General features: G+C 46.3%; 1 protein-coding gene across 3 annotated transcripts in view; it reads left to right on the top strand.

The window, feature by feature from the left end:
- The first annotated feature begins 9,002 nt into the window (after positions 1–9,002).
- CHCHD3 (coiled-coil-helix-coiled-coil-helix domain containing 3) overlaps positions 9,003–12,166 on the top strand; it is a 212,663-nt gene continuing 209,499 nt past the window's right edge. For 2 of the 3 annotated variants that reach the window (XM_087935354.1, XM_087935352.1), the window contains exon 1: positions 9,008–9,299. In XM_087935354.1, coding sequence (XP_087791480.1) covers positions 9,216–9,299 — 84 coding nt within the window. In that variant the 5' untranslated portion in view covers positions 9,008–9,215. Of the gene's footprint in view, positions 9,300–12,166 lie in introns of all 3 variants that reach the window. The other variant, XM_087935353.1, reaches the window with a different exon arrangement.

Genomic DNA, 12,166 nt, shown 5'->3' with positions numbered 1-12,166 from the left:
GGCCGAAAAACAGGCCTTCTGGAAGTTCCAGAAGGCCAGAAACGAGGACTTTTCCGGCCTCTAGAGGGCCTTCGGAGCCCAGGGAGGCTGTTCGCGCTATCCCGGAAGCCTGAAAAAAGCCTCCCCCCGCTCCCCCTGCCGTGGTGCAGGAAGCTGACTAGGCTACGCCCACCGTGGCCATGTTGAAGCCCACCCCTGCCCACCTGGGCTTCGTTTTCAGCCGCAACAGCCTCCTACAAACCCTCTGTAGCGATGTAAAGATGGCCACGCCCATCCCGCCCACGTTTCCCGCCCCCCGCCCCCCACCAGTGAGATCACACACAACCCTGATGCGGCCTTCAATGACATTCAGTTTTGACAGCCCTGCTTTGCAGGCTGAGAAACTAGGGAGGGTCTCTTCTGAATCTCTTGCCATACCCGTTATGCAGCTGAAGGTTAAGCTACCTCTTCTCTCGCGCTTCCCTAAGTTGGCTCTCTTGGCCTAGTCTTCCCACATGCCATTTTTCCACAGCACAAAGCTGAACTTTAGGGGTTTCTGCCTATCGTGTCTCTGCATGTGGGAGTCCTTTTGCAAATATTGCTACGACAGGTAGTCCTCGACTTAACAATGATTCATTTAGTGACCATTCAAAGTTCGTTAAATGAATGTGACCCATGTTACGACTTTAGCAATAGCAATAACTGGGAGAGGGATCTTGGAGTCTTAGTGGACAACCAGATAAATAGGAGCCAGCAGTGAGCGTGCAGCAGCAGCCAAAAAAGCCAATGCAATCCTAAATTGCATTAAAACAAAGGGATACAATCCAGATCAAGGGAGGTCCTAATACCACTCTATAAAGCCTTAGTAAGGCCACAACTAGAGTCCTGCATCCAGTTTTGTTCACCACATTATAAAAAAGATGTTGAGACTCTAGAAAAAGTACAGAGAAGAGTAACCAGGATAATGAGGGGATTGGAGGCTAAAACATACAATGAATGATTGCAGGAACTGGGCCTGGCTAGTCTAGGGAAGAGAAGGACCAGGGGAGACAGGAGAGCATCTTCCAATATTTGAGGGGTTGCCACAGAGAGGAGGAAGGGAGTCAAACTATTTTCCAAAGCACCCGAAGGCCAGACGAGGAATAATGGATGGAAACTGAACAAGGAGAGATTCAACCTGGAAATAAGGAGAAACTTTCTGACAGGGAGAACAATCAATCCATTGAACAGAAGTTGCCTTCAGAAGTTGTGGGTATTCCATAACTGGAGGCTTTCAAGAAGAAACTGGACTGCCATTGGTCAGAAATGGTGTAGGGTCTCCGGCTTGAGCGGGGGGGTTGGACTAGATGACCTATAAGGTCTCTTCCGACTCTGATTATCTGTTATCTGTTTTCTTGGCACACTTGTTTAATCACCGCGGTTGTTAAGTCAGGAACACGGTTGTTAAGTGAATCTGGTTTCCCCATTGACACTGCTGATAAGAAGGTCACAAAACGGGATCACATGACCCAGGACAGTGCAACAGTTATAACTACGGCCAGCGTCTGGATTTTGATCACATGGCCACAGAGAGGCTTCAATGGTCGTAAGCGTGAAACATGGCCGTAAGTCACTTCTTTTAGTGCCCTTGCAACTTTGATTGTATTGGTTGGAAGAGGCCTTCATCCTGCAGTGGATAAATTGCTAAAAGGATTATGGTGATATATCTAAATCTCTCTATATAAAAGCAAAATGCCGCTCATGCATCATCACAAAATCTCTAGAACCGTGAAGTCTACAAATGTGAATTTTGGCCCATATGTTCCTCTTGGCTTCTAGGGGCTCACTAAGAAAGGATTGTTTAGAAATGGCCATCAGAGCATTAGTATTTCCTATATTATTATTATTATTATTATTATTATTATTATTATTATTATTATTATTATTATTATTATTATTATTATCACGCTCTGATGCTAAGGAGTTTGACTCCTCCTCCCCACCTGAAAAGAAATCTCTTCCAAATGCAAAACACAAGCAGAGGAGTTTCCGTTTCAGTTTCACAGCACCAAGCAGCTTTAGACCAGAACAGTTGAGTTAAGCCCCGCCCAGGCTCCTTGTTGTCTCCTTGCTCACACAGCAAATACTGCTTCAGTTTCTAAACAGCCCTCAACTCTCTCACACACTGACAGGACGCCAGCCAGATGAATGCTGATGGTGGCAACTAAAAAGATACTCCTTTGGTCTTTTTTAGCTGCCAGCAGAAAGGGAGTGTGAGATAAGCAGCACATTCCTTAAATGCCTCAGATAATCGCCCTGGGAGCCCAAAGTTGTTGGAGTGCAAGATTATTACTGGAGAGCATGATTGATGACTCTTGGCTATGGATGTGTCCCATTGGAGAATACACATCCAGGGGGTGGATGGAAGACCAGGGTCAAGGGGGAAATGAATGATGTGTTTTAGAGCCGGCTGCACCCGGGTAACGCCGACAGGGTCACTCCTAATAAATCAATTTTCTTTTCTCTGAGACGCGGCTAGAGACTTACGATTTGAATGGGGTTGGATTTGTTGGAGATGAATGCTGGTAGGCAGAGGCAGAATTTTCCCCACCCCCTTCATTTTCCTCCCCCAAAACTAAACCCAACCACATAGTTTCGTAGTGAAGCACGGGTACCGAGCTAGTTTATAAATAAACTATACAGAGGCCCTTCTGTCTCCTCCTTCCTGACCTGCCAGGCTGGATTGAGGTGCGAGATCGAAATCTTCCTTTTTGCAAAGAGCTTCCCGCTTTGGCATGGCAGAAGAGGGCGGGAGGGACAGACAATGTCGGCCTTGATGCTCCTGGTGGTGGTTGTCTTTTATTTTTTTTTAATGCATCAGAGATGGATCTGCAACTCCGCGGTGTGTTTTTGTGATGAATAACTCTGCAGGGATCAGCAGTCCTGTTGAAGGTCACGATGCCGTTCGGCTGACATTGATGTTAAAAGCCAAATTCCCAGGTGCCTTTATACTCTGAAGTTCGGAAAAGCAGCACACGCCTCCTACGCGAGGTTTATTTACTAGACTTAACTCCGCTGCAGTAATTTTTTTTATTTTTTTTTTGGCTTTTACAGGAAATCCTCAACTTACCACCACAACTGAGCTCGACATTTACAGGGCTAAGTGAGCTTTGCCTCATTTTACGACCTGTCTTGGTGCAATGGTTAAGAGAACCGCTGCAGTCATTAACTGAGTAACCCGGCCGTTAAGCAAACCTCGTTTCCCCACTGACTTTGCTTGCTGCATGAAGACGAACCCGTTGCCAAGCGTCTGAATTTTTGATCCTGTGGCCACAGACGCTGTAAACCGTCGTAAGGGTGAAAACCGGCCCTAAGTCCCTTTTCTTCAGCAGCGTTGCAACGTCGAATGGTCACTAAATGAACTGTTGGAAGTCAGGGACTACCTGTATATCTGGCCTTCAGGTGAGGACAGGGTGGGATGCTGTAATGTTTGGACTGGCTTACCGTTGGTAAAATATTTTTCCCCCTCTTCCTACATAATAATAGAGTAAAAGGGATAGAAGTGACCTCGGAGGTCTTCAGGCAGTGGTGGGTTTCAATTTTTTTTTACTACTGGTTCTGTGGGCGTGGCATGGTAGGCGTGGCAGGGGAAGAATATACTGCAAAATCCCCATTCCCTCCCCATCCCACTAACCTGCTTTCCAGCTCCGTTCTCCTGTGCAGGGCAACCAAAGATGACCCAGCCAATCAACTGGGACTCAATGGGAGGCAGAGAAGAGATGGGGTTGGCAGGGCCAGTCAGAGATGATATTTGCCGGTTCTCCGAACTACTCAAAATTTCCACTACCGGTTCTCCAGAACTGGTCAGAACCTGCGGAATACCACCTCTGGTCCACAAGTGCCATTTTGGTGCTAGGTAAGAGTTAACTGAATTCAAGAGAGGTTGGACTTTGCGTTTGTGACTACCTAGAGATTCCAGACTGATTCCTCTCTTGTCTCTACCCCCGCAGGTTCGGCCACTCCTCCAACAACAGAGCTTCCACATGTGGTTCTCTTGGCTCACGGATCACAATTGGGCCCAAAATTTCTGTTGCTAAGCGCGACATTTATTCCAAGTGAGTTTTGCGACATTTATTCCAAGTGAGTTTTGTGACATTCTTACACCATGTAAGTGAATCACTGCAATTGTTTTTCTTAATTAAAGTTTTTTATTTTATATTTACAATAAACTCATCTTTCATTTAAACGGTGTGTCGACTGGGTACATATATCTTGTGCTAACAATTATAATACTTTTACCAGTTAGAGCAATGAGCACATTTTCTTTATATGCTATTGTCTCTTATATCTGTCATGCCCCTGTTGGAATCTGATTCCAAGGCGGAGGTCGAGCAGCTGACAGGGAGCGGGAGTGTGGCTCTGGTGGCTGTGGAGGAAACTGGGGAAGGGCACAGTCTGGCTGGGCATTCAAAGAAAGACCCAGGGCCACCCCCTCTTCATCCTAGTGCATGCAGGAAATAACGGATAAAGGAGCAATGTGGGTTACAGGGGAGAAAAAGGCCCTGATTCCCTTCATTAGCTGCAGCTGGGAAAACAGGATTTTAAAAGGGTGTTTGCACATAGCACCTTGCTGGAAGCAAAGTGTGCATTATCTTTGTTTGTCAAGTCTAATCTGTGTTCTGGTGTCCTCCGAACTGTGTGTGTTTCGTTATCTTTTGAAGTCTGCAATTCCTTATACTGCCCTGTCTCGTTAATTGCTGCAGCTAGTGGTTTGTGTTGGTTTTTATTTATCATTTAGATGTACCTTGGGTTCGGACTGAATATCTTCCCTTTAAAAACTGTTCTTGGGAGAGTTTTTTCTCCAGTCGATGATAACTGGACATTGGGGGCCAAGTTGGAGGAATTAAAGGGACTTTACCTACTTTTGTGACTTTGTTGCTTTTGTGCCACGCCCCGAATCATTATAATATCTCTCATCCTTATAACAATCTTAACTTATTCTCTATATATTCATCTACTGAATTTTAACTTGTTTTTATTATCCAACCATTGATAAAATAAATTCCATACCATATAGTAGTATTCAATTTTATCCTTTTCCTTAATTGCCAGTGCTAATCTATTCATCTCTGCACATTCTAATATTTTCTCAGTCATCTTTCCCTCCACTGGAATCTTTTCGCTTTTCCAGTTCTGAGCAAATACAGTTCTGGCTGCGGTTAATACATGAATAATCAAATATACTTTTTCCTTTGCTGTAACCTTCACTGCAGTTGTTAAGTTAGTAATATGGTTGTTAAGTGAATCTTGCTTTCCCAGTGATTTTGTCAGAAGGTCACAAAAAAGGGGATTGCGTGAACCTGGGATGCTGTAACTGTCATAAATAGGAGAGTTGTCAAAGAGTCTGAATTTTGATTATGTGACCATGGGGATGCTACAGCGGTCGTAAGTGTGAACAAGGGTCATGTCACTTTTTCCAGTGCTGTTGTAAGATCAAACAGACATAAAAAAAACTGTTATAAGTCAAGGACTACATGTACTACCCAAATCACAACTTGCCCTTTTAAGGTGATGGTTCTACAGAGGAAGGATTGAGACTGTTATCTGCACCTCTATAACTGTCTGGTTTGGTTCTGCAACCCAACAAGACAGACACAGACCTCAGAGGGTAATTAGGACTGCAGAAAAAACAATGGCTACCAACCTGCCTTCCATGGAGGCCCTGTATCGTGCACGAATCAAAAAGAGGGCTGTGAAAATATCTACAGACCCCTCACATCCTGGACATAAACTGTTTCAACTCCTTCCCTCAAAACGATGCTATGGAGCCCTGCACACCAGAACAACTAGACACAAGGACAGTTTTGTCCCGAACGCCATCACTCTGCTAAACAAATAATTCCCTCAACACTGTTCAACTATTTACAAAGTCTGCACTACTATTACTATTAATCTTCTCATCACCCCTTATCACCCATCCCTTCCCACTTGTGACTGTATGACTATACCTTTGTAGCTTGTATCCTTACGATCTATATTGACTGTTTTCTGGTATGATTTGATTGCTTACTGCACCCTCGGATACAACGCATTATGTTGTATCTGATGGTTCTTGACTCTTGACGAATGTCTCTTTTCTTTTATGTACACTGAGAGCATTTGCACCAAGACAAATTCCTTGTGAGTCCAACCACACTTGGCCAATAAAGAATTCTATTCTATTCTATTCTATTCTATTCTATTCTATTCTATTCTATTCTATTCTATTCTCAGTAAAGATTCTATTCTATTCTATACAAAGATTCTATTCTATTCTATTATTTTTATTTCTTAAAAAAAGGGATTTTAATTTTCTGAATGTTAGGAGAATTAGGGAACATAATCCCGCAGACACGTCAAAATACTGTAATGGTGCTGTTGCACAGTTTTATTTTCCTTTAATCATGAAGCCTGCCTGGAGATGATGTGGCAAAGGGGTGTTAAATATTAAAAATCATGAATTCAAATTTGAATGCTTCATTTCCACCGTTCACTTCCATTACTCATTGGATTAGAGGTGTTGGCTGTCCTCAGTTGTTTGACTAGCATTTGGCAGAAAATATTAAAGTTTCATATGTCAATTGTCAGATACAAAATATATACAAAAATCGTTGAATTCTAAATAGCATTGATTCCAAAGGTGCAACTGAAAAGCAAAAAACTGCATGCCAAATATTAGAAACCATGAAATTCTAAATACTATTGCGTGCCAATTATTGAACATAAAATACCATCGTATGCCAATTATTTAAATACTGCGAATACAAAAATATAGGCCTATAATCAAAGAATGTTAATTCCTTACTTTGTGGAAAGGCAGGTCCAAATCCCCACAACTATTAAATCACAAAAGGTGATCTTAATTGTTATTTATCAAATTTGGAGACAGCCCTTTTCCCTCACAGAGTGATTTTGAGTGGTGTGCAATTAAGAACTTGGTTTAGTCACAGATTTGCAAGATTCTGTTAATGTAGCTGTACATTATGATGGAGAATTAGCAGAGTCGGAAAGGATCTTGGAGATCTTCTAGTCCAGGGGTCGCCAACCTTTTGGACCTCAGGGACCACCACCAAACTCATCATTTTAAATCCCACAGACCAAAGACCCTGGGAAAAATAATAATAATAAAAAATCTGCAGGAAAATTCCCCATTCCGTTTTCCTATTGATCGATCATTCTTTATTTGGGATCACAGGATACTGTCTCCATCTCCGTTCTCAGGGGGAGAGAGAGAGAGAGACTTTTGGCTTTATGCAAGGAAAGCAGCAGAAGCTGCAGAAGTCTTTCTTTCTCTCCCCCAAACTCCACCAGAAATGAATCTTTGCCAGCGCAGCCTCTTGGAGCAGGAGGCCTTGCAGGGTCCCAAAGACTCATTTCTAGCAAAGTTTGGGGGAAAGAAAAGATTTTTCTATAAGGTTTCCTGCCTGAGCAGGGGGTTGGACTAGAAGATCTCCAAGGCCCCTTCCAACTCTGTTATTCCGGTTGGTCTGTGGCAGTGCTATTGCTAGTAGCGTGCCCTGTCTGTGTTGGTGAGAGGGTTCTTAGTGATTCGTTGGGTTACAACCCTGAGCTCAAGGAATCCCAGATATTCTCTTCTCTAGGTAACACCCCGAGATTAGATTGTGGCGGTTTGCCAAAAATTCTGGGACTTTTGAAGTCCACCAGTCTTAAAAGTTGCCAAGTTTGAACACCCAGACAGGAGAGGATGGTTTAATTGTGGTGCTCTCTGAGCTTGTTTTGTTTCCTTGCGGATGTTTCCTGACCCAAACTAGGTAACATCATCAGTATTGGAAGGGAGTGGGGTTTGTGGAGAGAAAGAGAAAAAGGAGGAGGACTCTGGTTAGATATAAAAGCTTGCAAATCCCACTCCCTTCTAGCACTGAAGATGTTACCTATTTGGGTCATGAAATGTCTGTAAGAAAACCAATCAAGCTCAGAGAACACCAAAACCCCAGTCCTCCCCACTCTTCCTCTCTGCAAACCCCACTCCCTTCTAGCACTGATGATGTCACCTAGTTGGGTCATAAAATGTCTCTAAGAAAACCACCAAACTCAAGAGAGCACCAAGGAATCATCTTCATCATCTTCTTCTCCTGCTTCTCCTTCTTCCTCTCTTCCTCTTTTTCTCCCTCCTCCTCCTCTCCACATACCCCATTCTCCTTCTGGCATTGATGATACTGCCTAGTTGGGTTATGAAATGTCTGCAAGAGAAATACTAAGCTCAGAGAGCACCAAGGAATCATCTTCATCATCTCCTCCTCCTCCTCCTCTTCTCCCCCCTCCTCTCCCCAGAAACCTACAAGCACCTAGTTGGGTCATGACATGTCTGCAAGAGAACAACCAAGCTCAGAGTACCAAGGAATCATCTTAACCATCTTCTACTCCTCCTCCTCCTTTTTCCTCTCCCCTCCTCCTCCTCTCCCCAGAAACCTTCTAGCACCTAGTTGGGTCATGAAATGTCTGCAAGAGAACAACCAAGCTCAGAGTACCAATCATCTTAATCATCTTCTCCTCCTCCTCCTCCTCTCCACATACCCCACCCCCTTCCAGCACTTATGATATTACCTAGTTGGGTCATGAAACGTCTTTAAGAAAACTAACAGGCTCAGAGAGCACCAAGGACGCCCACAGTCCCCCTCCTCCTCTTCCCTCTCCAGAAACTTCACTCCCTTCTCAATTAACCCTGAGCTACAAAGATTCTCTTCTATGGTTTTAATTGGTTTTCTGGCATATGCCAGAAGGCTCGACTAGATGACTCTTTGGGGGGGTCCCTTCGAACTCTATAGTCCCCTTCTGCAAAAAAATACAGAGCGGCTAGGAATTTCTATCGATTTGCATTTTTTTCATGCGGCCCAGACTTTGCAACCTTCCGGGCCAAGAAGTTCACCTTGGAACTGCATCCCCCAGAATGCCGCGCGACGGGCCTCTTTCGCGCACGCTCCCCGCTTTGCCGCGGTGCATTCCGGGAGCCGTGGTTCAACATCCCCCATGGAAAGTTTCCTAGTACACATACATTGCTTGGACCAGAGAGCGGGAGAAAGAAAAGTTTCTGCTCCGCCCTTGTGGGCCGGACTGTTGCCTGGGGCAACGGCTCCATGACCAACCGGCGCGCGGCGGCGAGCCGCGGCGGGCCAATGGCGCGCGCCGGTGGGCGGAGCTGAAGTCTCCTTGGGCCCCCGTGCCGAGGCCTAGTTCAGTTTGACCCGGCCTCGGGCGCCATGGGCGGCGGTGAGAGCGTTCCCCGGAGGGTCACCTTCGAGGCGGACGAAAACGACAACATCACGGTGGTGAAGGGCATCCGGGTGAGGCTGGGGGCGAGTCTCGGCTTAGTCGGGGGAGCCTTCCTTCTTGGGGGGAGGATTGAGGGGAGGTCTAGGGAGATTGGACTCCCTGGTTGCCTTGGTAACAGCATCCAATGAGAAGATGCTCAGGGGATGGGGGAGCTTCCCCCATCCTTGGCCTGCGGAACTCGCGGCCTCATGATGAGATGATGATGATGATGATTCTTAATTACATTACAAATGCTGGCTCTCCTTTCCTGCGGGGATTCCAGGCAGTCCTCAAATTACGACCACGACGGAGCCCCGAATTTCTGTGGCTAAGGGAGTTTGGCCCCCTTTGACGACGTTTCCCGCCCAAATTGGCTAAGTTAAATTAGTTAAATCAGTAACAACGGTTGTTAAGTGAATCTGGCTTCCCCCACCCCTGTTGACTTTGCTTATTGGAAAGTCGCCAAAGTGAATCACGTGCGCCTCGCGCTGGACGCTGCAACCGTCATAAGTGTGAGTCAGTGGTCCAGCATCCTAATATAAGTCAGGTGACCGTGGGGAGGCTGCAAAGGTCATCAGTGTGAAAAGAGGTCGCTGGTGGGAAAAGGGGTCGTAAGTCACTTTTTTCAGCGCCCAACGGTCACTAAGTCAGGGTCTCCAACCTTGCCAAGTTTAAGATTTGTGGACTTCAACTCCCAGAATTCCTCAGTCAAGCTGGCTGAGGAATTCTGGGAGTTGAAGTCCACAAATCTTAAAAGTTGCCAAGGTTGGAGACCCCTGCACTAAGTGAACTGTTGTAAGCTGAGGACTCCCTGTGCAGAGCAAACCAAGGGGAAAGGAGTTGGACCCAAAGCGGTTCCTTCCCCCTTTGAAGGGGACGCAAGAAACCTGCAAAATGTCCCCCTTCCAAATCTAGCCCTTCCCATTGCATGGATATCTTCCCCCAAAAAAATAAGATGGCACCTGGGACCCACTGCAAAGGTTGTGCTTCATGTAGGTTGCAGGAGGTGCCCCAGGGGCCTTCACCCCTCTGCAGAGTCTGAGACCCAGCTGCAAAATCAGGTGGAGTCCTATTTGAACCTACCCTGTTCTGTAGGACAGGTTGCATTTGGCTGCAAATGCTGCAGACTCAGAATAATCGCACTGATGTTGTAACCTAGTTGGGTCGTGCAACGTCTGCAAGAAGAAAAATCTAGCTCAGAGAGCATCAAGGACTCCCCCTCCTCCTCCCCCTTCCTCATTCCCATGTAATACTGATGATGTTACCCAGTTGGGTCCTGAAACATCTGCAGAGAAACAAGGAAGCTTAGAGAGCACCAAGGACCCCACAGTCCTCCTCCTCCTCTTCCTCCCAAACTCCACTCCTAGCACTGATGATGTTTCCCAATTAGATCCTGAAACGTCTGCAGTGAAATATCCAAGTTCAGAGAGCACCAAGGATCCAATTTTTCAACCCTGAGCTACAAATGCTGTCTTCTATAAAGACCCATCAAGAACCAACCTACCTTCCTTCCTTCCTTCCTTCCTTCCTTCCTTCCTTCCTTCCTTCCTTCCTTCCTTCCTTCCTTCCCTCCCTCCCTCCCCTCCCTCCCTCCCTCCCTCCCTCCTTCCCTTCCCTTCCCTTCCCTTCCCTTCCTTCCCTACCTACTTCCCTACCTACCTACCTTCTCCATCTTTATTATCAGTTTTAAACAATTCCTTACCCTCCTATACAGCCACCAAGCTCCTTGCTTGTCTGACGTGTTCAGAGAATTTGGAATTTGCAGACTTCTCTTGGTTGACCCAAAATCACAAGAGAGGAATTAGAAGGAGGTTGGCTGAGCCATCTCTTGTCTCCCCACCCACCCCATGGTGATGGCACCTCCTTGCCTTACCCAGAACCTCCCCGTTTTCCCCACTTTTCCTTCCTTCCTTCCTTCCTTCCTTCCTTCCTTCCTTCCTTCCTTCCTTCCTTCCTTCCTTCCTTCCTTTCCCTTCCCTTCCTTTCCCTTCCCTTCCCTTCCCTTCTCCTTCCTTCCTTCCTTCCTTCCCCTTCCCCTGTTCCTTCCCTCTCTACTTCCTTCTGCCCCCTCTTCCTTCTCACCCTCCATCTTTCTCTTTCCTTCTCTCCCTCCCTGTCTTCCTTCCCTCCTTCTTCCTTCCTTCCTTCCTTCCTTCCTTCCTTCCTTCCTTCCTTCCTTCCTTCCCCTGTTCCTTCCCTCTCTACTTCCTTCTGCCCCCTCTTCCTTCTCACCCTCCATCTTTCTCTTTCCTTCTCTCCCTCCCTGTCTTCCTTCCCTCCTTCTCCTTCCTTCCTTCCTTCCTTCCTTCCTTCCTTCCTTCCTTCCTTCCTTCCTTCCTTTCCTTCCCTGTTCCTTCCCTCTCTACTTCCTTCTGCCCCCTCTTCCTTCTCACCCTCCATCTTTCACTTTCCTTCTCTCCCTCCCTGTCTTCCTTCCCTCCTTCTCCTTCCTTCCTTCCTTCCTTCCTTCCTTCCTTCCTTCCTTCCTTCCTTCCTTCCTCCCTCCCTCCCTCCCTCCCTCCCTCCCTCCTTCTCCTTCCTTCCTTCCTTCCTTCCTTCCCTACAGGCCTCCCTATGTCAGGATTTGCTACGCCTGAAGCCTGCATAGAGAGAGATTTCAAAAAAAAAATGAAAGAGCAGAGGATGAAACTGAAAGGGGCTGGTGTGACACTTGAGGGGGGCTCTTTTTTTCTCCCTTGCCTCTTCTGATTTTGGGGCTCCTTTCATTCTCCTTTCCCCCCCCCCTCCTTAAGACTCCACCAACTCTTTCTTGCTTCCACCTTATCCCTTTGGTCGCTCCTCTGTAAACAAGGATTCCTGTGTTCTCATGACATCATTCCCTTGAAGTCCCGTTTTCCCCCCCGCCCTGAAGCTTAGTAACAAAGAATTTAGGGAGCTG

This window comes from Pseudonaja textilis, chromosome 5, assembly GCF_049901715.1.
Source record: "Pseudonaja textilis isolate UNSWEBS1 chromosome 5, rPseTex1.2, whole genome shotgun sequence".
Classification (NCBI taxonomy): Eukaryota; Metazoa; Chordata; class Lepidosauria; order Squamata; family Elapidae; genus Pseudonaja; species Pseudonaja textilis.
Note: the sequence above shows the minus strand (reverse complement) of the source record. Positions and strands in the feature narration are given on the sequence as shown.